This window comes from Coregonus lavaretus, assembly GCF_964263955.1.
Source record: "Coregonus lavaretus genome assembly, chromosome: 2".
In the NCBI taxonomy this organism is placed as follows: domain Eukaryota; kingdom Metazoa; phylum Chordata; class Actinopteri; order Salmoniformes; family Salmonidae; genus Coregonus; species Coregonus lavaretus.
In genome coordinates this window covers 40,015,617-40,042,247 of record NC_139989.1, presented here as the reverse complement: position 1 = coordinate 40,042,247, position 26,631 = coordinate 40,015,617, and the positions used below count along the sequence as shown (strand labels likewise).

The 26,631-nt window shown below is 42.5% G+C and overlaps 3 protein-coding genes across 4 annotated transcripts; 2 read left to right on the top strand and 1 right to left on the bottom strand.

Moving 5' to 3' along the window:
• The first annotated feature begins 365 nt into the window (after nt 1-365).
• Nucleotides 366-4,484, top strand: LOC311150395 (coiled-coil domain-containing protein 43-like). Of its 2 annotated transcripts, XM_084187858.1 has the most exons (5): nt 366-554; nt 2,283-2,373; nt 2,508-2,652; nt 2,870-2,925; nt 3,380-4,484. In XM_084187858.1, the coding sequence occupies exons 1-5, from the start codon at nt 381-383 to the stop codon at nt 3,565-3,567; spliced, it is 654 nt and encodes a 217-aa protein (XP_084043984.1). In that variant the 5' UTR covers nt 366-380; the 3' UTR covers nt 3,568-4,484. The 2 variants fall into 2 exon arrangements, with proteins under 2 accessions (XP_084043984.1, XP_084043985.1); XM_084187859.1 differs by lacking the exon at nt 2,508-2,652 and having other exon boundaries at nt 376-554; nt 2,839-2,925.
• Nucleotides 4,485-5,385: 901 nt separating this feature from the next.
• Nucleotides 5,386-15,242, bottom strand: LOC311150390 (meiosis-specific coiled-coil domain-containing protein MEIOC-like). The gene is made up of 7 exons (XM_084187839.1): nt 15,159-15,242; nt 14,765-14,916; nt 11,440-11,544; nt 9,426-11,253; nt 9,101-9,235; nt 6,270-6,450; nt 5,386-5,962 (listed from the first exon to the last, which is right to left on the bottom strand). The coding sequence occupies exons 1-7, from the start codon at nt 15,225-15,227 to the stop codon at nt 5,778-5,780; spliced, it is 2,655 nt and encodes an 884-aa protein (XP_084043965.1). The 5' UTR covers nt 15,228-15,242; the 3' UTR covers nt 5,386-5,777.
• A 2,355-nt stretch (nt 15,243-17,597) lies between these two features.
• LOC311101758 (frizzled-2-like) lies at nt 17,598-20,441 on the top strand. Its single transcript, XM_084142941.1, has one exon. It carries the CDS (start codon nt 17,601-17,603, stop codon nt 19,248-19,250), a length of 1,650 nt encoding a protein of 549 aa, XP_083999067.1. The 5' UTR covers nt 17,598-17,600; the 3' UTR covers nt 19,251-20,441.
• The last annotated feature ends 6,190 nt before the right edge of the window (nt 20,442-26,631 follow it).

Here is a 26,631-nt window from a genome sequence, read left to right as displayed (position 1 = left end):
GAGTCAGGGCGGGGGGGGAATCTATCATGGAATCTCATTGAATTCCATGATAGAATCTCATAAACATTTTAGTGTAGGGGTGTGTTAACTACGTCGGATTGATTCACCGCTAGAATTTAAATGTATCAATTGGTCACATAATCTCGCATGAAGATTTTTAAAGAATTCGACCGTCTATGAACGAATGAATAACATTTCAAATGGATTATGTAGTTGATTAATTATCCCTCCTTAAATACAATAATGTAAATGATTCATTATTTCCTGGCAATCACTAAAACAATGTACCAGGGAGCAACCATATTCTGCTAAAATTTTATCTAGCAGGCAATACACAAGGATAGTCGTAGAGTGGATGTGGAAGACCCCGAACGGCCAAGATGGCGGCGTCCATGGCAGATGCCGGTGGTTTTGAGAAGTGGCTGAATGATCGGCTAGATTACTTAGAAGTGGACCAGGAGGTGTATGGAGCTTATATTTTAGGAATACTTCAAGAGGAGGAGAGTGACGAAGAGAAGGAGGACGCACTGCTAGGAATTCTATCTGCGTTTTTGGTAAATATACAGCAGGCAGACATGCCATGCTTGCGCCGCGGTAGTCAATAGATGGCTAACGTGCTCAATGGTTACAAGTGGGTGTTAACTACGTTAACGAACAACTGAGTGACTACCATCGATCTGTTCCCTATAACTAACTGGTAACAACGTTAGCTAAATGTGCCAATCTACCATTAGCCATATTTGGAGATGGGGTTTTGGCGAATCAAACCTGAAGTTATCCAGACCTTTTCTATTATTAGCCGGCTAGCCCATGTTGAGACTTTGGTGGAACTCTCCAGACTCCAGCTGGTTAGAAGGCAGCTGAGCTGGACAGACAAACAGATGGTTCATGACATACAGCAGGGTGGCCAAGCCTCGAGAGCTACTGGGTACCGACCGTATGCAGGTTTTAGTTGTTTTTACTAATCAGCTGCTCGTCAGGTTCAGTTGAATTAAGTTTGTTAGATCAGGGTTGGCTGAAAATGCTTGAGCGCCACATCTATTTCTATGGGCACAAGCACCCAGTGTTCACCCCTGTTGTAGGCTGAGAGAGAATTTGGAAGGTTGAAAGTTTATTTCCTGCAATTCTACACATTTTGTAATGGCGTGAAGAGAACATTTTACAGTTTTAAAGCTCATTGACTTGCAATTCTATACATTTTGCCATATGCCTAATGTGTATTCATGTGATATTTGAGTGACTCAAACATTACAACAACATCTATGGGCTAAAAAACGTTAGCTGACATGGGCTAGTTGATCTGGACAGTTCTGACAAGTTATAATGTTAAATAGCTCTCGACGGTATGCAATGACTGACATGACAAGAGGAAAACTGATGATGTACTACCCAATTTCGAAATTGCATTTTGTGTATTCTACTATTACAACTTTCAAAAGTAAGTTGAAAGCCAGACTGAGTAAAAAAAAACTGGTCCGCAAATTGCTTTTGACGAACAAATAGTTGCGGGGTAAAAATCTGTGCGGCATACGTTATTTTTTCTTCGTTTCTTACTGCGCAACTACCGTACATTGGACTTTGTTTTGAAGCCAGAGATGGAGCCGTATTTCACTGAAAGTTTTACACAAATAATTGTAAATGTTCAGTTATAAAACTGACGATTGTTTATTTTTTAAAGTATTGATGATGGGGTACTGTTGCTTCATGCGTTGTATGTATGTGCTTACTGTGACTGTCACCCTGATATTGGCTACTAGGTAGCTACTTCCAACGCTGTTGCCGGACAGAAGTGCTTGGCAAGCGGGAGCGAAGATGTCCCGGTGTTGTTGCCGTTCATGCCCTCCCCATTGAGGAGTATATTTTATGTATGTATCAAGGTGACATCTGGATGGTTATCAATATTAGTTATTTCTTGTATAGGCTGCTATCCTACTTGAAATCAAATCAGTGGAGGGACATTTTTTTGCCATGTTAGCTACAACCGGCGACACGACCGTGATACAGCTGCCCAGTAGGAGGCACCTCAAGTCTGCAGGCATGTAGATACAACACCTGTACACTGGTCGCCGGCTTATCGACTCGTCGTGCAGCCCAATCAGCCAACCATAACGGTCTTGAGTGGCAACAAATCTGCCCAATTAGCTGATTCACTTTCCATACACTCACTCGCCCATACTCCGGTTGCCATATTGGGCTGCAGCTATCCATACTTCTCTCAAAGTACTGATGTTCAAATTCACTAACTAAATGCATCTCCATATTCCACTGTCTTCCATGCACAGGAGGATGAGAAACTTGAAGATGTCTGCAAAGAGATCATTAGTCAGTGGGCTGAGAGCTGTGCCCGGTCTGCAACCAAAAACAAGGAGGATGGTATGAACATGAATCAAAAGCTAGAAACTTAAAGACAGAACATTATTCTAGCTGTACTTTCAGACATGAGCTAATAGCTGGAGCAGCCATTGTATGGATTATCTGTTGAATTTCCTCTCTGTCTCTGTCTGTAGTTGAGGTACTGGCCATTGCCAATCTGATAGAGAAGCAGGCACAGATTGTGGTGAAACAGAAGGAAGTATCTGAGGAGTCCAGGAAGAGGAAAGAAGCTAAAGAAGCAGTCCTGGCTCAATATGCCAATATCACAGATGATGAGGAATATCCTTAGCTCAATATATTGCAACTGTTGTGTGCCCCTACAGTTATGCTTTGCCCCTTGTTAAACCTATACAGCGCTAAAGGTCTTCGGTGTTTATTTCTGTAATGTATAATGCAAGCAGTGTCTCCCAAAATGTTCATTTTTATGTGACTGCAATGAGTAGCACTATTTGTATGGTTTCCCAGATCATTTTTCAAGTTTCCTTGACATCAACACTGAAGCTGAAGAGGAGGAGCAGGCAGGAGCTGCTTTTTGCCCCAGTGGTGATAAATGTATCCTTTCAATGTTTCCTATTGCTCCTCCTATAACTCCTATTGAGGAAAAATGTACTTACTGTGATATGTGGTTGTCCCACCTAGCTATCTTAAGATGGATGCACTAACTGTAAGTCACTCTGGATAAGATTGTCTGCTAAATGACTAAAATGTAATGCAAATGTATTGTTTACTGCATTCATAAAGTAATATTTAACCAGTATAATATTTTTTAAAGACCACTTATGGCACCCAGTCAACTTCTTAACCCAGGTAATAGTACATTTTGGTCTGTATTCGTAAAGCGCCTTGGAATAAGAGTGCTGATCTAGGATCAGTGTTGCCTGTTAGATCTTGAATATGATTAAATGTATAGGGGAAACCTGATCCTAGATCAGCACTCCTACTCTTGAGACGCTTTATGAATACGGGCGCTGGTTTTGTTGTGAAACTCCTTTACTGGTCGCCTCAGCCCTGTTTAAGAACACCAACGTGGAGGAGGTTCTGACCAGGAAGAAGCAGCAGAGGGACCAGGCTAAGGAAGACTCCCATAAGAAGAAAGAGACAGACAAGTTGCAGCGTGAGAAGGACAAACTAGCCAAGCAGGACAGGAAGGACAAGGAGAAGAAACGCACACAGAAAGGGGAACGCAAAAGATGAGAAAAACAAATGACACTTTGGGACATTGTCACATGAAATGTTTTGTTACTGGATAAAATAACTGAAATCGACATCTAATTTTACCCATCCCTTATTAGCACCCTTATAAATGTAACATGACATGAGAACTTAATTGCTTTAAACTCATTAACATTTTAGTTTTCTATAGATTTCAGTCATCAAGCTTTATCTAAGGCTGGGAAACAGTCCATATATCTACAATGTGTTCTTTCTCCTCAACTGTGATTATTAAAGTAAAGCAGTCTCTATGAAAAGCCAACATAATAGTCTAGTATCTATCGCCACTAACTATGATCAACCTGCACAAGCTCTTGCCTGTATCTGTCATCCTACCATGTTGAAACTAAAGGGCTGGATGTTTTTGTTTCATTGCTGTCCCTACCTCCTTTTCAATATGCCTCTACTAATAGGGAGACTGTCTATCTGAGCACTGAAAATGAATACTCATTCAATTGATGTAGCATGCAAGCCTTTGCGCAAAATTTTTTGCCCAGTTTAAGTAATAATTTTCCAAGATAAATGTTTTTAAATGGCATTCAAATGTTCTGCAATTACTAGAGGGGATATTGTTGTAAAAGGGAGGGGAAGTGCCCTATGGGATCTTAACTCACTCAAACATGGAGCCGCTGCTATACTATGTGCCAATGTGTTGCAAATGCTTTTCATCTTTGGAGATGGATTCACTCTAGGCTCACACTCAGTCATTGTCATATTAAATACATTCAGTTGGGCACCCCAGTCTTCATGTACTGCCTATGCACTCTCTTGTATGAGAATCAGAACAATGTGGTGGTTCATACGGTTTACCTCGATTATATCATGTACAATGTTTGCAGAATGGCAATGGGGTTCATTTTTAACATATTTTTTCAATAAATAAATGCAATTTTAAAGAGCTTTATTGTTTTTTGAATTAATAAAACAGAAACAATTATCTTGAAACATTAATTTTCAAACAGGAACATTAAAAATACAGGGGTTTGAACATTTTTGCCACCTGTTAAGAGTATGTGTATTACATCATTGATAGTATGTGTCCATCAAACTTAATTCTTATCTGTTTTTATGTTTTTGAAATTAGCTGTAAAGCAGTGTGATTAACATTCAGAGAATTATATTCAAAATAAGAATAACATAAGATTTAATTAACATCAATGCATGACCAGTCCAAATTCCTGACCTACTGAGAGTAGTAAGTAAAAACAATACACTGGCTATGTTGCATTTCAGGTAAACCGAGGAAACGCTCTAGGCTTCAAGTTGGCGATTGATTGGTATGTTAACATGGAATGTGACAGAAAAGTGGTTCCATTGCCATATCCACTCAACTTAAGAGGAGGCAATGATCACTTATCCACAATTATTGGTTGTTAAGAAGCGTATTACAGAACTGAATGTAAAATCACATTCAAATAAATAAGTAAAACAATCGGGAACACATTCAAATGACTGACGTTTTAATAATTATAAATAGTGTCTTTAAATAATATTTAGGCCTTTCCAAGTTTCCCATTACTTTCGATGAAACTAATCACAAAATGTGGTTATTTTGAAGAAGTTATTTGAAGATAAATTATGCCATAACACATTTCATATTATGAATTCCCCTTTCCCCAAGAGCAACTATCAATCAAATTGTATTAAAACTTGTGGCCAAAAAAATGAAACTCATTATCCTTGCAATGACTGCAAGGACCCTAGCTCTCAGCTAGTTGACAATACTGATGAATATAATACTGTACATTCTCTTACAGTTATCACCACCAAACAGATAAAAGATATCTGATCGGGCTCTGCTCTCTCTCTCATGTTCCTAATAGAAGCTCATTAACAGGGAATTACTGGGGCTGAAGGGATTATGGGGATTCTCAATTCAACAGCATAATAGAATTGTACTGCCATTTAAAATAAATGCAACCCCCAGTTATCCCTTTACATTGTTCTGAACCACCTGCTTAAGGATACAACATTTTGATTAGATTTTAAGTAAGACTGATAATCTCAGCAAACAATACATTTCCTCTATTTGCTCAAACTGAGTCTACCTGCAATAATTCCTTCTGTTCAGTCTAATGATGTGATCACAATTTCATCTGGCCTAATGCTCCTCACTGGTCTTGCTCTCAGCAACATCTATAGCATGAATGTGAGTGAGTGTCACATGTGAACCATAGGGTGGCTCCGTGGCATCAGAACTGGATAAGTGTTATCCCTGGGCTGGTCTCCTCAGAGGTGCTCTCTTCGTCCCTCTGCTCATCCAGCTTGTCAGTGTTGGACTTGGGCAGGGTCATCTGTAGGGCACACCACAGGGCAGTGCGGGACTTCCTTGTGGTCAAACACAGATCCCTCAGCGCTGTAGCAAGCAGCAGGATATCTAGCAGGAATACAGGCACAAAATATATGACAGGATTATCAAAAGGAAACGTTTCAGTTTTTAGGCATCTTCATCAGAACTGACTAATGCTGCTCATCCCTAATACGGGAAGGCAAATGTAGAAAATAAGCTCTGTCAGTTGCTCTTTCCAAGAAATAAAATATAAAAGGCTCTACAGAATTAAAAATGGCAGCCATATTTCCAGAATAAATCTAAAACAACATTGGAAGACAAGCACAGACAAATGCTGGGGGATTTAGTTGTTTAAAACTAGCTGCGGCTCATTAATGACTTAGTGTTGAGTTACCTCTGTCCTCTCTGAAATGTGCACTGGCCTGTCTCTGCCGGTTTGAAGTGTTGACAAATTCCTCCTTGCGTCTGGCCTGGGTAATGTAAATAGCCTCGAGGTGTCTGTCCAGCGCTGAACAAATATTGGCATGGAGGGGGAAGCTACGCAGACACTCCATTTTACCCAGAAGGCTCACCACCTATGATATAAGAGGAAAATCTATTCCATCAATATTTCTTCAAATATATTTTGAAACACTTGCAGAACTTGATGGGTGTTTATCTAGTCTACAGCAACAGGTATTCATATATTGGTCTTAATCAACTCTTCTATCAACACTCATGCCAACTTGTGTGGAATTAGCCATCATCTAATCCTACAATTCCAAAGTGGACATTTAACCTCCTAGTTGATTGACGCATCGGTGCGTCAATCTAAATTACATAATAAAAAAATCACCATCAAACTCTGTCAGTTTAACCTAGAGATATGTTTTTGCATGGGATGCATCTTAATCCACAGCATCCGCCGATATCGCACTTCCGTATCTACGGTGAAAGGTGGCAGAGATAGAGCGGTGTTTGTTAAGACCATGAGACATCACGAAAATCTGTGTTTTCACGAAATAACTTGACCTACGAACTAGTATGACCACTCTATGGAAAGGGGAGACTCTCACGAACACAATGGTGGCTCCATTTCGCTCTACAAACCCCACAAGTGTCAGGGGACTCGTCTGAAGTCGATGTGCCAACTTCTGTTTGTAGCGTCCGAACCGTTTGGGCTACAAACTGTGGAAAGGGGAGATACTCATGAACACGATAGTGTTTGTGACACAAGTGTCACGGGACTCGTCTGTAAGTAACCGGTACTGGTTGGACATTTTTTATGGAAGTATAAAGGTAGTTTTGTGCCTACCCAAAAAAGGGGTTAAATATGTGTAAAAAATATATATTTCCTTAGCTTTCTTAAATCTCCTAGATATAGGTCAAACACTTCAAAACCTTGTTTCTTATGATTTAGTTTTGACTGTATTTTTTGCCATTTACAGTGCATTCGGAAAGTATTCAGACCCCTTGACTTATTCCACATTTTGTTACGTTACAGCCTTATTTTAAAATGGATTAAATAGTTTTCCCCCCTCATCAATCTACACACAATACCCCATAATGGCAAAGCATTAACTGGTTTTCAGATTTTTTTGCAAATGTATGAAGAAAAAAAACTAACTGAAATATCACATTTACGTAAGTATTCAGACCCTTTACTCAGTACTTTGTTGAAGCACCTTTGGCAGCGATTACAGCCTCAAGTCTCTTGGGTATGACGCTACAAGGTTGTTACACCGGTATTTGGGCAGTTTCTCCCATTCTTCTTTGCAGATCCTCTCAAGCTCTGTCAGTTTGGATGGGGAGCGTCACTGCACAGCTATTTTCAGGTCTCTCCAGAGACGTTAGATCGGGTTCAAGTCCGGGCTCTGACTGGGCCACTCAAGGACATTCAGAGAGATGTCCCGAAGCCACTCCTGCGTTGTCTTGGCTGTGTGCTTAGGGTTGCTGTCCTGTTGGAAGGTGAACCTCTGAACACTCTGGAGCAGGTTTTCTTCAAAGGATCTCTCTGTACTTTGCTCCGTTCATCTTTCCCTCAATCCTGACTAGTCTCCCAGTCCCTGCCGCTGAAAAACATCCCCACAGGATGATGCTGCCACCACTGTGCTTCACCGTAGGGATGGTGCCAGGTTTCCTCCAGAAGTGACGTTTGGCATTCAGGACAAAGAGTTCAATCTTGGTTTCATCAGACCAGAGAATCTTGTTTCTCATGGTCTAAAAGTCCTTTCGGTGCCTTTTGGCAAACTCCAAGCGGGCTGTCATGTGCCCTTTACTGAGGAGTGGCTTCCGTCTGGCCACTCTACCATAAAGGCCTGATTGGTGGAGTGCTGCAGAGATGGTTGTCCTTCTGGAAGGTTCTCCCATCTCCACAGAGGAACTCTGGAGCTCTGTCAGAGTGACCATCGGGTTCTTGGTCACCTCCCTGACCAAGGCCCTTCTCCCCCGATTGCTCAGTTTGGCCAGGCGGCCAGCTCTAGGAAGAGTCTTGGTGGTTCCAAACTTCTTCCATTTAAGAATGATGGAGGCCACTGTGTTCTTGGGGACCTTCAATGCTGCAGACATTTTTTTGTACCCTTCCCCAGATCTGTGCCTTGACACAATCCTGTCTTGGAGCTCTACGGACAATTCCTTCGACCTCATGGCTTGGTTTTTGCTTTGACATGCACTTTCAACTGTGGGACCTTATATAGACAGGTGTGTGCCTTTCCAAATAATGTCCAATCAATTTAATTTACCACAGGTGGACTCCAATCAAGTTGTAGAAACATCTCAAGGTTGATCAATGGAAACAGGATGCCCCTCAACTAAATTTCGAGTCTCATATCAAAGGTTCTGAATACTTATGTAAATAAGGTATTTCTGTTTTCCTATTTGTAATACATTTGCAAACATTTCTAAAAACCTGTTTTCGCTTTGTCATTATGGGGTATTGTGTGTAGATTGATGAGGGAAAAAATAATTTCATAAATTTTAGAATAAGGCTGTAACGTAACAAAATGTGCAGAAAGTCAAGGGGTCTGAATACTTTTCGAATACACTGTATGAATGTGTTATTCAATGCGTTTCTCAGGGCTATAGTAGTAAAGGCCAAATTCAATATTTTATCAAATAATTTTGTATATATTCTTTTTTATACCTAAAGGGGTCCTAAAATTGTAAATCAAATAGCTAAATGACCCATAGTATGACCACCCCCCCCCCCCCCAACAGCTTAGACTTTTAATAATTAACATTTCTCACCTTGGCTTGTTCTCGGATCTGGTCCACGATGAGACGGTCCACTCTGGAAGGGTTAGGTGGGATTTTGGGGAGGGCACTGCTGGACACCACAGAAATCCGCTTTCCAGGATAACTCTTGGTAAGGACGTCCTCTGTCTAAAGCACATAATATAAAAAAACACTTAATACCAACCAGTCAAACCATAAATTATTTTAATCCTAGTTTGGGAGTCATTCTCACCAAGTATTGTATTGCAGCATGATCAGAGAAATAATAAGGATTTCAAGATGATCACAACAAACTAAAATATTCCCACTAAATGAACCACTCATTTTTATTGCTCACCTTCTTCCTCTCCTTCTCCAGGACTCTCCATTGCTCGTAGCACTCCTCCAGGTGGAAGTGGAGCTCGCTCATGGGTCCTCCCCGGTTCCTCATCATCCTCGGGGAGCGGAGGCCTCCCGTCATCCCCGGGTACGGGTTCTCTCCGCTGGAGCCCATCAGGTCATTGAAGTAAGGGTTGAAAGCTGCAAACTCCCCATCTGGCAGCAGGTCACACAGGTCCATGGGGGGGATGGAACCGCCGTAGGGGAGGGAGGCTCTGGAGTTGAAGCAGGCAGAGTTCAGAGGCATGTGGCAGGAGTTCTGTCTGGGGTCATTCACAGCCTGGTACATGCAAGGCAGAAAGGCTGGGTTCTTCCCTGCGTTGACTGTGCCGTTTCCTCCGCCGAATCTCTGAGAGCCGTACATGCTGCCGAGTAGGTCGAGGTAAGGGTTCTGCAGGAGTCCCTGCTTCTTGCCACCGTCTCCTGTCATGTGAGTGCTGGTCTGGGGCCTTGTCTTCCCATCCAAGCACAGAGTGGAGGAGTTGCCATCAGCCACCAGCCCGGCCATGTGCATCCTGCTCTTGTCCAGCTGCATCTCAAAGTCACTGTCACTGGCTCCCCTCCTCAGCCCGCCCAGCCCAATCCCGACCTGGTTCTGTCCTGCCCTGCTGCTGTGGAGGCTGGGCCCGTCCCCCTGACTGTAGTCCTGGATGCACAGTGGTGGTCCTCTCTGCATCTGGTGGGAGTGCTGAGGTACAAACTCAGACACAGAGTGGGACAGCATCTTGGACGGCCCGGAGGATAAACAGTTCCCCCTTGGCTGCTGATGCTGCTGCTTGAGTTTGTTCTGCAACTGGTTCTGCTGGCTATAATGGTTAGAGTACTGGTTCAGACTCAGGCCCGTTGAGAGGGGGTTGCTTCCTTTCTGGACAGCCATCTTGTTTTGGTGAGAGCTTGGAGGATTGAAAGACACTGAGAGTGCATTTGGTTGTTGGAAATACTCAACGTGTTGTGGACCAAATCCAGATAAGTCTTTGGAACCAAAGTCACTTTGTAGTGGCTGTTTGCTCTTCATTCCTCCATCATTCTCCCTCTGCATGGCTCCATACTCCCCTCCCAGTTCCTTCTTGAACTGCATGGCTTGAGTGCTTTGCCCTGGCATCCTGGAATTGGATAAGTTTCTCTGTTCGGCCATGATGTCGTCATACTGCATTTGCACACTCTGCCGGTTCTGGGGCTCCCTACCACATGCGTTGTCCTGCTCACCCACCATCAGAGCCTGGATGTTGCTGGCCAGCTTGTTGACCTCTTGCATGGTGTACTGCTTGGTCCTTCTGGGCTTGGCGCTGCTCTGTCCTGGGAACTCTTCATAGTAGTGGTCAAAGCACTGGCTGTTCATCTTGCTCTGGGGGCAGAAGGAGGGTGCAAAGGCATCCATGTGGTCAAAGAGAGCGTTCCCGGACCCACAGAACCCTCCAACCTTCTCAGCTGTGTTGTACTCGTGTTTACTCGGCCTCGTGTTCAACCGGTAGGCGTTCTCCATGTTGGGCAGCGGTAGCCCTGGCGGCTTCGGCAGCTCTTGGGTCTGTTGAGAGTATCCAGTGTCCATGTCTCCATTGCAGGAAGAGAGGAGCCACTGCTGGTCACTGGTATCAAAGCCGTTGAAACGCTGGTAGAACTCTTTGGAATCTCTGTTCATTGGCTGCCCTTGTGCTTTACTGAAAGACTCAGGGTAAACATGGTTCGGCAGGAAGTTGGACTGCGTTTTGGACTCTGACTGGAAGTACTGCTGGCAATCGCCGCTCATTGACTTGGGAGACCAGACAGATTTCAGATGGGATGATGTCCTGAAAGGAGAGTTGAGAACAAAGGTTCAATACCGTTTTTTAAACAAAATTGAAAGTTTCAAAGTCGTTACTGGCAAACGTTGTAGTTTCCATTTTCAATTCCCATTCATTTGTCTTGTCCCCCAATACAATGAAATGAGCTCATATCACTGAAGACAAAAAATACCCTCCTAATGAATAACTTACTCTTCAGTATAGTAGCTGTCCATTTGATCAGCCTCCTTCAAGATATTTGACACCAGCCCATAGAGATCAGCTTCACTTCCACAGTCATTTCCATCTGGGAGATTCCTTACAGATTAAAACAAAAACATTTGAAAAGACATGAAAAAGAATTCAATTTCCATTTCAAATGGAGTGGTACATATCATATGAAAAAGTCCAGTGGTTATTAGCAGTTCAACTGAATTTCACATGGACAGTGTACTCATGAACACCTTGTGTCTTCAAATCACCTATGAAATGTTTTCTATGATTTCAGTACAATTAATTATACTTAACAAAAATATAAACGCAACAATTTCAAAGATTTTACTGAGCTACAGTTCATTTAAGGAAATCAACAATTTAAATATATATACAGTGGGGAAAAAAAGTATTTAGTCAGCCACCAATTGTGCAAGTTCTCCCACTTAAAAAGATGAGAGAGGCCTGTAATTTCCATCATAGGTACACGTCAACTATGACAGACAAAATGAGATTTTTTTTCCCTGAAAATCACATTGTAGGATTTTTTATGAATTGATTTGCAAATTATGGTGGAAAATAAGTATTTGGTCAATAACAAAAGTTTCTCAATACTTTGTTATATACCCTTTGTTGGCAATGACACAGGTCAAACGTTTTCTGTAAGTCTTCACAAGGTTTTCACACACTGTTGCTGGTATTTTGGCCCATTCCTCCATGCAGATCTCCTCTAGAGCAATGATGTTTTGGGGCTGTTGCTGGGCAACACGGACTTTCAACTCCCTCCAAAGATTTTCTATGGGGTTGAGATCTGGAGACTGGCTAGGCCACTCCAGGACCTTGAAATGCTTCTTACGAAGCCACTCCTTTGTTGCCCGGGCGGTGTGTTTGGGATCATTGTCATGCTGAAAGACCCAGCCACGTTTCATCTTCAATGCCCTTGCTGATGGAAGGAGGTTTTCACTCAAAATCTCACGATACATGGCCCCATTCATTCTTTCCTTTACACAGATCAGTCGTCCTGGTCCCTTTGCAGAAAAACAGCCCCAAAGCATGATGTTTCCACCTCCATGCTTCACATTAGGTATGGTGTTCTTTGGATGCAACTCAGCATTCTTTGTCCTCCAAACACGACGAGTTGAGTTTTCACCAAAAAGTTCTATTTTGGTTTCATCTGACCATATGACATTCTCCCAATCCTCTTCTGGATCATCCAAATGCACTCTAGAAAACTTCAGACGGGCCTGGACATGTACTGGCTTAAGCAGGGGGACACGTCTGGCACTGCAGGATTTGAGTCCCTGGCGGCGTAGTGTGTTACTGATGGTAGCCTTTGTTACTTTGGTCCCAGCTCTCTGCAGGTCATTCACTAGGTCCCCCCGTGTGGTTCTGGGATTTTTGCTCACCGTTCTTGTGATCATTTTGACCCCACGGGGTGAGATCTTGCGTGGAGCCCCAGATCGAGGGAGATTATCAGTGGTCTTGTATGTCTTCCATTTCCTAATAATTGCTCCCACAGTTGATTTCTTCAAACCAAGCTGCTTACCTATTGCAGATTCAGTCTTCCCAGCCTGGTGCAGGTCTACAATTTTGTTTCTGGTGTCCTTTTACAGCTCTTTGGTCTTGGCCATAGTGGAGTTTGGAGTGTGACTGTTTGAGGTTGTGGACAGGTGTCTTTTATACTGATAACTAGTTCAAACAGGTGCCATTAATACAGGTAACGAGTGGAGGACAGAGGAGCCTCTTAAAGAAGAAGTTGCAGGTCTGTGAGAGCCAGAAATCTTGCTTGTTTGTAGGTGACCAAATACTTATTTTCCACCATAATTTGCAAATAAATTCATTAAAAATCCTACAATGTGATTTTCTGGAAAGGAAATTCTCAATTTGTCTGTCATAGTTGACGTGTACCTATGATGAAAATTACAGGCCTCTCTCATCTTTTTAAGTGGGAGAACTTGCACAATTGGTGGCTGACTAAATACTTTTTTCCCCCACTGTATATTTTTTTTGTCATTTAGCAGACGCTCTTATCCAGAGCAACTTACATGAGCAATTAGGGTTAAGTACCTTGCTCAAGGGCACATCGACAGATTAGAACCAGCGACCTTTCGGTTACTGGCACAACGCTCTTAACCACTAAGCTACCTGCCGCCTAGGCCCTAATCTATGGATTTCACATGACTGGGAATACAGATATGCATCTGTTGGTCACAGACTGTAACATAAAAAAAAAAGTTGGGGCATAGAGTTGATCAGGCTGTTGATTGTGGCCTGTGGAATGTTGTCCCACTCCTCTTCAATGGCTGTGCAAAGTTGCTGGATATTGGTGGGAACTGGAAGACACTGTCATACACGTCGATCTAGAGCATCCCAAACATGCTCAATAGGTGACATGTCTGGTGAGTATGCAGGCCATGGAAGAACTGGGACATCTTCAGCTTCCAGGAATTGTGTACAGATACTTGCAACATGGGGTCATGCATTATCATGCTGAAACCTGAGGTGATTTGATTTGATGGCGGCGGATGAATGGCACGACAATGGGCCTCAGGATCTCGTCACGGTTCTCTCTTTGCATTCAAATTGCCATCGATAAAATGCAATTGTGTTCGTTGTCCGAAGCTTATGCCTGCCCATAACATAACCCCACTGCCACCATGGGGCATTCTGTTCACAATGTTAACATCAGCAAACCGCTCGCCCACACGACGCCATACACGTCGTCTGCGGTTGTGAGGCCGGTTGGACGTACTGCCAAATTCTCTATAACGATGTTTTGAGGCGGCTTATGGTAGAGAAATTAACACTATATTCTCTGGCAACAGCTCTGGTGGACATTCCTGCAGTCAGCATGCTAATTGCACGCTCCCTCAAAACTTGAGACACCTGTGGCATTGTGTTGTGTGACAAAACTGCACATTTTAGAGTGTCCTTTTATTGTCCCCAGCACAAAGTGCACCTGTGTAATGATCATACTGTTTAATCAGCTTCTTGATATGCTACACCTGTCAGGTGGATGGATTACCTTGGCAAAGGTGAAATGTTCACTAACAGGGATGTAAACAAATTTGTGCCCAGAATTTGAGAGAAATATGCTTTTAGTGCGTATCGAAAATGTCTGTGGTCTTTTATTTCAGCTCATGAAACATGGAACACTTTACATGTTGGGTTTATATTTTTGTTCAGTATAAATCAAGTCTCTGTCTTCCTTTTCCCAATACTTTCTTCAGACTATCAATGTTAAATACTGGTATGACAAAACACAGTATGGACCGGGTCAGTATAAAATTCTGAGAGTTGTATTTGAAATAGTTAGTTTAGTTACCTGCTTTTAACATTGTTCTGTGTGCAATCAGTTGCTGGATCATCATGTGCAGACCAGGGTGTGTAGGACATGGGAGGTTCTTCTGGCAGTGAGAAATCGGGTAAGGGGATGTAAGGCTGCAAGAGCCTTCCTTTGTCCGCAGTTCCACAGGTCTGTGAGACAATAAAAAAGGAAATTCATGAACCCTTTAGTGAAAACGTCAGCCAGTCACTGGTGAGAGATGAGAGATAACGTTCTGATTCTGTTTTGCCTACTTTAGACAATTCATACCTAAGACTTACAAAACATTAGCTACTTAATATAAACCATTAATAAACATACCACTTGAATTATTTCTCATCTATAGCCTACATTGTAATGAACTGCAATCAAACATTTATTTTGAATGTCTCACCTGATGTTTATATGGGGAAAAGAATGAGTCTGAACCTGATGATGCACTCTGGAATCGATCAAATGCCATTCTCACTCCTCTTGAACTTGCACTGATTCTATTCTTCACTGCATTATTAACCTAAACATTACAAAGATATTCATTCAAACACTCAACAGAACAATACCGTTTTTATTAACTAGCTAGCTTGATTATTGGATATATATCTAGCATGGTAATAACATATTGTATTGCACATGGCTAACTCGGCCCAAGTCAAATTGTAATTAAATTGAAGTTAGCTAGCTAGCTAGCTTAAGGTAGCAAACGTTAGCTAGCTAACTTAGTTACAAAGATAGAAGGAAGCTCAGCAGGTGTCCAAGTTAGCTAGCTAAGCTAGCTAAACCCAAAACACCCCAAACAAACAACTTATGAATGACACAGTAATAACAGACAGTTTCAAATTTGTCCTAAGTTAGCTTTTGTGTCCCTTGTCTCCCTCACACGATTTCTGTCTAACTAAATTTTGTTAGCCAACTGGGCTAGCTTGCTAGATACTTACCTCCATAAATTAACTAGTAAACAACGTTTCTGGAGTAAATTTTCCCAGATGAAATGTTCACAATTAAAAATCAAACTTTTCCTAAAGGTAAATTAAATAAAACGGACGTTAAACAATGACAGGGGAGGTCACTAGTACATTGCGGCTCGCTACAGAATTATTGATCTCGAGCTAGCCAGTTGCTCTTCTCGCTTTTGTAAACTAGTGTCACGAGCAACTCTTTAAGCGGACATCTCGCTCGAGATCATCACATCAACCCCCGCGAATCAAATTATCTTATTTTATCACTAACTGTCTCAAAGGTGATGATTGGTCCATAGGAAGCGTTTTCACCCAATGGGTTACAATAGGGATTGTACACATAAAGGGCATAGCAACCAATAATTTTCATAAAATTAAAAGATGGGGGAATCCTATTTTACTATCAATGAGGGACTATATCATGAGGCTTTTTTATGCATAATGAAGGATGTTGTTGAACATTTCTTACTCTTCTAGAATCATCTTCATGGAACTTTTTTTTATATAAGTAAACGTGGTCGGCTACATCATCATAAATTATACAATCCTGTGTTACATAAAATACTAATAACTAATTCATAGCAAAAATTGTCCTTAGTCAAGTCCAGGGCCTCAATTTATTCCGCCAAATATGGATAAACTTCCCTTGTACGGTAGTTGGAGACCGGACATCTTTGGTTACAACTGTCGCAAATGCATTGTCCTACAATAACCACAAGATGTCGCTATGTCTATAGTTATTTTTGCGTTGGCCTACCAGACAGACAGACAGACAGACAGACAGACAGCGATAGATAGATAGATAGATAGATAGATAGATAGATAGATAGATAGATAGATAGATAGATAGATAGATAGATAGATAGATAGATAGATAGATAGATAGATAGATAGATAGATAGATAGATAGATAGATAGATAGATAGATAGATAGATAGATAGATAGATAGATAGATAGATAGATAGATAGATAGATAGATAGATAGATAGATAGAATGACCAAAAGTATGTGGACACCTGCTCGTCATTGATTATTGATTGCATCACCATTAATATCCACCGATTTATCCTGCTACTGGTCACTATTACTCCTGTTTACATGTTGATATTACCATTAGTATATTACCATAGTATTTAAATATTCCTGCTACCAGTCACTTTTCAGCCCAGTTTACACTGCTATATTGTTTATTATTATTATTATTATTATTATTATTTATCCTGCTACCAGTCACTTTCTCCTCATCTCTGCTTGCCTACATGTACATATCTACCACCTCAACTACTCGAGTATCCCTGCTCACTGTAAATTTGGTATTGACACTGTTTTTTTCTTCCTCCTTTCTTATCTCTGATTTCTCGTGACAAATAAAACTTGAAACTTAATAGATATATAGATAAATAAATAGATAGATAGATATCTGCACATCTTGGCGTTATGCGCGAGGCTACACTACAGCATGGTTCATTCAGGGGACGCATACTGCACTGAAGTTACTCAAACTCTCCCAAATTGATACTGCTCTGCAATTCCATTGGCCAGCAACACACTGTGAAGGGGTGGGAATCTGTTTCCAGAGCCCCCTTACACCAATCCCTTCTTCCGATTTTACTTTGAAACCAACCACAGAAAGTTGCAGGGGGGACTTGAAACTGTCTGATTGGGCCACGCAAATTGCACAAAGGAAAAGTCAAGCAGCCTCTTGCAGGCGAGCAAACAGCAGCAGTTCTTCGCTCATCCGGACTACTGCAGACGTTTTTCTCAATTATTCCGTTACTTATAGCCAAATTCCCCGATGCTACAGAACATAAAAAGTATCTGTAAATTGCATGACTTTATCAGGTTAAAATAGAGGATCATTTTTATTTAGCAGCTCACAATGAAAATGGATTTTCAAACGAGTTTTGTGACTTTTCTCGCACTGATCGTGCAGTCATTGATGGTATCGGCGCAAGGGGATAATGGCATTGCTGTCCCGGACCACGGATTTTGCCAGCCTATTTCAATCCCACTATGCACGGACATCGCCTACAATCAAACTATCATGCCCAATCTGGTGGGACATTACAACCAAGAGGAAGCAGGACTGGAGGTGCACCAGTTTTACCCCTTGGTAAAGGTACAGTGCTCGCCGGAACTTAAATTCTTCCTATGTTCAATGTATGCGCCTGTGTGTACAGTTTTGGAAAAGGCCATTCCACCCTGTCGCTCAATTTGCGAGAGGGCAAAGCACGGCTGCGAGGCGCTCATGAATAAATTCGGGTTCCAGTGGCCAGAACGCCTCCGGTGCGAGAATTTCCCCGTGCTTGGAAACGGTAACATTTGCGTGGGTCAGAATGAATCTACTGCCACTGCCCCGCCTGTACACATGCCAGTCCCTGGAACCCCTGGCGTCCATGTCTACTCCACACCAGACAGGCCTTTCCGCTGTCCAGCTGTGCTCAAAGTCCCCACTTATCTGAATTATTCGTTTCTGGGGGAGCTGGATTGTGGAGCACCATGTGAACACTCCAGGAGCAGTGGAGGCTACATGTTCTTCAATGATAAAGAGATTTATTTTGCACGCATATGGATCCTTATCTGGTCGTCTCTGTGCTGTGCCTCCACCCTATTCACCGTCACCACCTACCTAGTGGACATGCAGCGCTTCAAGTACCCGGAGAGGCCCATCATCTTCCTTTCTGGGTGCTACACCATGGTCTCCATAGCCTATATCGCTGGCTACTTCCTGGGGGACAAGGTGGTGTGCAATGACAGCTTCACCCCAGACGGTTATAAGACCATAGTCCAGGGGACCAAGAAGGAGGGCTGCACCATCCTGTTCATGATGCTGTATTTCTTCAGCATGGCCAGCTCCATCTGGTGGGTCATCCTGTCCCTCACCTGGTTCCTGGCAGCTGGGATGAAGTGGGGGCATGAGGCTATTGAGGCCAACTCCCAGTACTTCCACCTGGCAGCCTGGGCCGTGCCCGCCGTGAAGACCATCAGCATCCTGGCCATGGGGCAGATCGAGGGGGACGTGCTCAGCGGGGTGTGCTTCGTGGGCCTCAACAGCCTGAACCCCATGCGGGGCTTTGTCCTGGCCCCCCTCTTCATCTACCTCTTCATTGGGACCTCCTTCCTCCTGGCCGGCTTCGTGTCCCTGTTCCGCATCCGCACCATCATGAAGCACGATGGCACCAAGACGGAGAAGTTGGAGCGCCTGATGGTGCGCATCGGGGTGTTCAGCGTGCTCTACACGGTCCCCGCCACCATCGTCATCGCCTGCTTCTTCTACGAGCAGGCCTTCCGCCACCACTGGGAGAGAAGCTGGGTCAGCCATAACTGTAAAGGCTTAGCCATCCCCTGCCCCATGCAGTACACCCCCCGCATGACCCCCGACTTCACCGTCTACATGATCAAGTACCTGATGACCCTCATAGTGGGCATCACCTCCGGGTTCTGGATCTGGTCTGGCAAGACACTCCACTCCTGGCGCAAGTTCTATACCAGACTCACAAATGGTAAGCATGGAGAGACCACTGTCTAGGGAGGGAGGCCAAACCATGGGACTTGTTTTTGGACATTCAATCGGATATTTTATAGTGTGTTTTTCTCCCTCCTATTTGTTTACTCACTGTCAGAGACTCAGTGGTACTTTAATACATTGATCATCAGATACTCTCAGTATTTTATGGAACATTGACTGAATTTTTAAGAAATCAAATATTGCATGCCAAAATCAAGCTTTAAGAGTCGGGGGGCGGGGGTCTTGACCAAATGACAAACTGTTGCTGACCTGAAGAATGGCCAAACCTCAGAATGAACAAACAACAAACGTGTTCAGTGGATGCCATGTGCTGAAGTGCTCTCTCTCCTCCCCCACTCTGTTCCTACTCCTTTTTTAAGTTACCAGCAATAAAAACTCTCCAGTGTGAGTGAGAATCCAGCTGGGAATACAGTGAGCGGGGGAAGGAAGGAGGCCTGAAAGGACGGGCGGCCATTTTAAGACTATTTTTACTCTGTGAACGTGTGAGATGTAATTAAATGCAACTGTAAATAGGAATTGTAAAATATCAAATTATATATTTGTATTTAAAGAAAGGACATGTTTTGTTTTGTCTTCCGACAGCCGTAGTGCCTGGTTAACTCTTGCACCCCTTCTGAAAGGAGCCATAGACACACACACTGTCTTGTCTTAGTGCTGTTTTCACTGGCAGTATGACACATACACATTTGAAGTTTCTCCTGTCAAACCCAGATCTGTAATCATTTTCTTTCTGATGTATCAGATCAGGGAAGCTGGGTTGTAGTAAAGGCAGTCTTTGGCTGTGCACTTTCCCTACTTAGCCCCTCTCCTTCCTCTCGTCTCCCCCCACAAATGAAATCCCTTGGAGCTGAGCTGAGCAGCAAGAGAGGCTGGGTGGGAGGCGTGAAGGCAAGGCTGCAAGGACACTGTGGCCATGCCTCCAGTGTGGGAAAGCTAGCCCTAATTGTCAGTACTACACTCCATTACCAAAAAGTCACACCAAAAAGATCCACTTCTGGATACTGTGTTGCTCAAACTGTTAAAATAATGATCTAGGAAAACAAAAGTATTTTGAAAAGCTGAATCAAAGAAGAGTGTGGTATTATAATGTTGTGACGTGAAAACTGGTGTGAATCTGGCAACCCCTAATCAACAAATGTATCTCACCTGACTTGCTGAGAGGGAGGTGACGACAAAATAAAAGCCACATGATTTGATAATTTTTGTGTGTCCTGTTATCTTGACTAGCAGGATTATTTTCTTGATCATGTCTATTTAATTTGTCTTTGAATTGAAAAGTTATTTTGTTACCAATATATTACAGCTCAGAATGTGGTAATAACATAGTTATAGAATGTAACAATACAAATATGGTCACTTTGTCAGAAAGTAAGGGTTTGAAGATTACTATATTGTTCTATACTACAGCACAAACTATGTGGTGTCATTTTAAGAGCTACTGTTATTTCTTAAAGAAGAGTGCTAACATGTTAATGCTCAAAGATGTAAGTGAAGTTACAAGATGGTGGTCTCTGCCCAACTTCAGTAGGTTCAACAAACTCAAAATTCCCTAATTAGATGGAGAAAAATATGATAGAGTTGAAACCTGTGTGTCTTATGGTTGGAGGGGCTTAGCTGTAGCAAGGTATATGTTCCAGGTTCAAACTAACAATGCCCCCTTTGGAAACACAATCCAAATGCTGGGCATTATAAACATCACTGTGCCTCTGTTGAAGAGGGGATCACATTTGGGCTCTAATGTATGTCCTGAGGCCATGCAGTTTTACGGGCTGGACCCAATACAATGGCCTCCTTCACTCCAAAGTCATTCAATTACGATGATGAGGTGCTGTAAGAGACCCTACTTTAACGTGCCCTTGTGTGCACAACGCGTGGCTGTATGTATGTGTGGGCCTTGTCTGTCTGTAGACTTGCCTGTCTGTCTGCATCTCTCTTCGCTATCTCTCTCCCTCTCTTTCTCTCTTGATGTGTGTCTAAAATATGCCTACTCAGAGAGGTCTTCATCACGCGGCCCTTGCCAATGTGTTGACAGTTGAGTCATACCTCAACATCTGTTGAAAAACACTAATATATCTGGGGGGGGGGGGGTTCATGCAAGTGAAACAAAATAAAAGAATGGTGCTTGGCTTCAAGAACCTTTGTAAAGTACACACTTAATATTGAGCTGGAATCCCCCGAGTGATGCATGGCTGAAACTGAACCTCCTCTGTGGTGATGTAATGAAATAAATGTAGTTCTGGCTGGGGAAAGTGGATACTCCCCAGATCCCCAACACCTCCAGCACTGAGGCTATGAGGAATACTTCCAAAACATACTGTACACGTACAGTGCCTTCAGAAAGTACACCCCTTGACTTTTTCCACATTGTATTGGGTTACAGCCGGAATTTAAAAATTGATTAAATTGAGATTTTGGGTCACTGATCTACACACAATACCCCATAATGTCAAAGTGCAATTATGTTTTTAGAAATGTTTACACATTAAATAAAATATAAAGCTGAAATGTCTTGAGTAAATCAGTATTCAACCCATTTGTTATGGCAAGCCTAAATAAGTTCAGGAGTAAAAATTTGCTTAACAAGTCACATAATAAGTTGCATGGACTCACTCTGTGCAATAATAGTGTTTAACATGATTTTAAATGACTACCCCACACATACAATTATCTGTAAGGTCCCTCAGTCGAGCAGGTAATTTAAAGCACTGATTCAACTACAAAGACCAGGGAGGTTTTCCAATGGTTTGCAAAGAAGGGCACCTATTGGTAGATGGCAAAAAAAAAGAACCAGACATTGAATATCCCTTTGAGCATTACACTTTGGATGGTGTATCAATACACCCAGTGACTACAAAGATACAGGTGCCCTTCCTAACTCAGTTGCCGGAGAGGAAGGAAACCGCTCAGGGACTTCACCATGAGGTCAATGGTGATTTTAAAACAGTTACAGAGTTTAATGGCTGTGATAGGAGATAATTGAGGATTGATCAACAACATTGTAGTAGTTACTCTACAATACTAACATAAATGACAGAGTGAAAAGAAGGAAGCCTGTACAGAATAATCCTGTTTGCAATAAGGCACTAAAGTAATACTGCAAAAAATGTGGCAAAGAAATGCATTTTTGTCCTGAATACGTATGGGGCAAATCCAACACATCACTGAGTACCACTCTTCAAATGTTCAAGCATGGTGGTGACTGCATCATGTTATGGGTATGCTTGTCATTGGCAAGGACTGGGGAGTTTTTAAGGATCAAAATAAATGGAATAGAGCTAAGCAAAATCCTAGAGGAAAACTTGGTTCAGTCTGCTTTCCAACACACAACAGACACTGGGAGACAATTTTCCCTTTCAGCAGGACAATTACCTAAATCACAAGGCCAAATATACACTGGAGTTGCTGGAGTTTTGGTGGGCGGCCCTCTCTTGGCAGGTTTGTTGTGGTGTCATATTCTTTCAATTTTTTAGTAATGGATTTAATGGTGCTCCGTGGGATGTTCAAAGTTTCAGATATTTTTTTATAACCCAACCCTGATCTGTACTTCTCCACAACTTTGTCCCTGACCTGTTTGGAGAGCTCCTTGGTCTTCATGGTGTCGCTTGCTTGGTGGTGCCCCTTGCTTAGTGGTGTTGCAGACTCTGGGGCCAATCAGAACAGGTGTATATATACTGAGATCATGTGACACTTAGATTGCACACAGGTGGACTTTATTTAACTAATGTTGTGACTTCTGAAGGTAATTGGTTGCACCAGATCTTATTTAGTGGCTTCATATTAAAGGGGGTGACTACATATGCACACACCACTTTTCCGTTATTTATTTTTTAGAATTTTCTGAAACAAGTTATTTTTTTAATTTCACTTCACCAATTTGGACTATTTTGTGTATGTCCATTACATGAAATCCAAATAAAAATCCATTTAAATTACAGGTTGTAATGCAACAAAATAGGAAAAACGCCAAGGGGGATGAATACTTTTGCAAGGCACTGTATTGACTCAGGGGGTTGAATACTTATCTAATCAATATATATTAGTGTTTTATTTTCCATTAATTAATTTATTTTAGAATTGTCTTTCTACTTTGACATTACAGAGCATTTTGTTAAGATAGTTGACAAAAAATGACAATGAAATCAATTTTAATCCCACTTTGTAACACAACAAAATGTGGAAAAAGTCAAAGGGTGTGAATACTTTCTGAATAGCCCCTGCACGTATGAAAGGGATAGAATTGGATTACCAATTTCTCACCTAATCTACATCAAGAAATGTACAGAGGTAGACTTGATGATGTGCAGGGCTTGAACAGTTTGTACTCTACAGTGGTCCTCTGTAGCTCAGCTGGTAGAGCACGGCGCTTATAACGCCAAGGTAGTGGGTTCGATCCCCGGGACCACCCATACACAAAAAAAAATGTATGCACGCATGACTGTAAGTCGCTTTGGATAAAAGCGTCTGCTAAATGGCATATTATTATTATTATTACTCGCTGAAGACCACTCTGAATATTTCTCCTTGTCAGATAAGATCTATCGTTTGTCTGTCTTGTAGGCTATCTCGAAGAGAAAGAGGGGGCAGTGTATGGCATGGTACAGTATAAGTACTAGGATTGTAACAACTGACAGGTACAGTATGTGTGATTTAGGAGAGCAGAAGAGACCATGCCTTGTTGGGGAAAAAATACATAAATCTACCTGTCCCACTTCTGCTCTGTTCCTCCACACCTCTTTGTGCCTCAGCCCTAGTTCCCCCTGCCTTTTTCCTCCCTGCCCCCCCTTCTCTTCCCCTCTTCACTCAGATGAATAGGGGGAATGCAGTGAGTCAGTGGAGCAGCGTCGGGCCTTGGCCCAGTGACAGTCTCCTGTGAGCTACCTCACTTCAAAGGGCCGCTGAAACCCGACTAGCTCCTTGTAAACAGGGCTGCCTGGCCTGAAGGCCCGCTTCCTGCGCTTAACTCAACTTAATGGCTGGCTTGTTTGGCTTTTCGCTGAAGCAGAGAGAGACGAATGAGGAGAGAGAAAAGAGAAGGGGGGAGGTGGGCGGGGAGGGGTGGTGGCAGGTAGAGTCTAAGATTGTTACAAGGGGTGGGCGGGGAGGGGGTTTGGAAGGTATTTTGGAAAATTCAGTTTAATAGGGGTGCTTTTCTTCTTCCTCCCAAGGTAAAAAATAAGGGTATAAAAGGAGTATCAGGATAGGGAAAGATGCTGTTGCCATATTGTGAATCTGTAGAAGAAAAACAAATATTTTCGGGAACCTGAAAACTAAACAGAAACAGATGCCCAGATTCACTTTTCAGAATGTTTGAGTTTCGCCGGCAAAGCTCGGTTCAGGAAACCTGATGTCTGATAGCGTGACCCAGCAGGGAGACTGCAGACCTTTACATGGTTTATACCTGATGGCTATTGCACATTTGTCCTTTTGTACTATATGTAGAGGTATGATGACTATCACCCTGTACACGGGTCTCACATTTACTAGATAGAGACACAGCTATCAAGCTGCATTTATTACCGACACAAAAAAGTTGCAATCTATGTAGACCTGATATTGTCTGTTTTTTGCGCGCTATTGACCAAGTCTCTTCTAGGTGGTCTCAGCTAAGCTTGTCTATGCTGTGGATTAGCTCTCTTTCTTTGTTGGTCTGAGAGTGAAATCTGCCATGCTGCCATATTCTCTCCTCAGGGGCAAGAAGGGACAAGCAGAGGATTGGGCAGAAAGAAAGAATGCTCTTCCAGAAAATGTTAATAATGTGATCTCATATCACCCTGATTGAAAGAAGCCCTCAGAGGCTGTTAACAAAGATGGATCATGTTGTTTGTCTGAAAAAATTGACAAATAATGGGAGTGAAAAAAGTAGCTCTCTGTGAAAGTTACACAGGAAAAAAGATGCAGAAAAGGTACAAAAAATACCTAGACTTGGGTCTGTTACTAATCAAGTCTTGCTCTGATCTCAAAGAGGAGTATCATGCTCTGAGTGCTTATGCTCAATTAGTCATAGTCAGACATTAGCCCTGCTAAATGAGGGCAGTTTAGATTTTCCAGCGCTCCCTCCATATCTCTGGATCTCGTTTTCCCCTTGAAATCAAAACAGGAAGTCCAATATGTTCCCTCTCCTCCTATCCCCTGCATGGATTGCTTCCTGAGGCCGCAATATAGATTTGGGGGAGGGGGAATCAGAGAGTTGGCAGGAGAAAGTAGGTAAAAATGTGCATTTTCAGTTTCTATGTTACAGAGGCCCTCCGCTTCAATATAGTGATATCCTGTTCGGTCACGGTGCTTCTCTTTGGGCAGACCCATTGCAAATTGCCATGAAATACAGTTCAACATAATGAGTGTTTTGAATGTCCTGTCCTGGTTTTATCAGTATGCTGTGAGAGTCTTTGTGAACATAGTTCTAGATTTATTAGGCAGCAGTAGAAAAGATCACAGATTCCTTGGCTGGACACTATCAGGGGGAAAGACACACAGAAAGTGAGGGGAATGGATATTTGGAAAGCCTACTCTCAACTCCCCGACTTTGGATGATCTTACCGACTGGCCACTCAGTCAAGATAGTCCATGGTCTGTTCTGGGGCTCAGAGGATTTGTAACTTAACTACAGCAGTAGGGAAGGGAACGGAACAGAAGCGGACAACAACTGTGGTGGCAGAGCCTCTGTTACAGCCAGACTCACTTCCTCCACCCCCTCCTTGGCTCACTCTCATGCCCCACACACACCATTTGTCTAGGGTTTTATGACCCACAAAGGCCATTCAGAGGTTGCTTCAGTGAGATAGACGGGTGGGGCCCAGGCTAGGCACACATACACAAACAGAGAGAGAGTTAATAAATACAGAGTACTTTAAAGGGGCCAACTCTTCCTCTGTGCGTCTGGGTGTGGTAGAGAGACGGTCGAGAGAGAGAGAGAGGGAGTCTGGGTGTGTGTGGTAAAGAGAGAGAGGGGGGGGGGGGAGTCTGGGTGTGTGTGGTAGAGAGAGAGAGATCCATGAAGAATTTGAAAACAAACCCAATTTTGATAAACTCCCTTATCTGCTGGGTGAAATACCACAGTGTGCCATCACAGCAGCAATATTTGTGACCTGTTGCCACAAGAAAAGTGCAACCAGTGAAGAACAAACAACATTGTAAATACAACCCATATTTATGTTTATTTATTTCCCCATTTGTACTTTAACTATTTGCACATTGTTACAACACTGTATATATACATAATATGACATTGGAAATGTCTTTATTCTTTTGGAACTTCTGAGTGTAATGTTTACTGTTAATATTTATTGTTTATATCACTTTTGTTTACTACCTACTTCACTTGCTTTAGCAATGTTAACATATGTTTCCCATGCCAATAAAGCCCTTAAATTGAAATTGAAAT

Excerpts from the sequence above, each read along its gene's own strand:
- LOC311150395 (XM_084187858.1), top strand. The coding sequence starts at position 381 with ATGGCGGCGTCCATGGCAGATGCCGGTGGTTTTGAGAAGTGGCTGAAT. Across the intron at positions 555-2,282 it reads GAATTCTATCTGCGTTTTTG|GAGGATGAGAAACTTGAAGA; the intron begins GTAAATATACAG and ends TTCCATGCACAG. Across the intron at positions 2,374-2,507 it reads AACCAAAAACAAGGAGGATG|TTGAGGTACTGGCCATTGCC; the intron begins GTATGAACATGA and ends CTCTGTCTGTAG.
- LOC311150390 (XM_084187839.1), bottom strand. The coding sequence starts at position 15,227 with ATGGCATTTGATCGATTCCAGAGTGCATCATCAGGTTCAGACTCATTC. Across the intron at positions 6,451-9,100 it reads AGATCCGAGAACAAGCCAAG|GTGGTGAGCCTTCTGGGTAA; the intron begins GTGAGAAATGTT and ends CTTATATCATAG. Across the intron at positions 5,963-6,269 it reads ACATTTCAGAGAGGACAGAG|ATATCCTGCTGCTTGCTACA; the intron begins GTAACTCAACAC and ends TATTCCTGCTAG.
- LOC311101758 (XM_084142941.1), top strand. The coding sequence starts at position 17,601 with ATGAAAATGGATTTTCAAACGAGTTTTGTGACTTTTCTCGCACTGATC.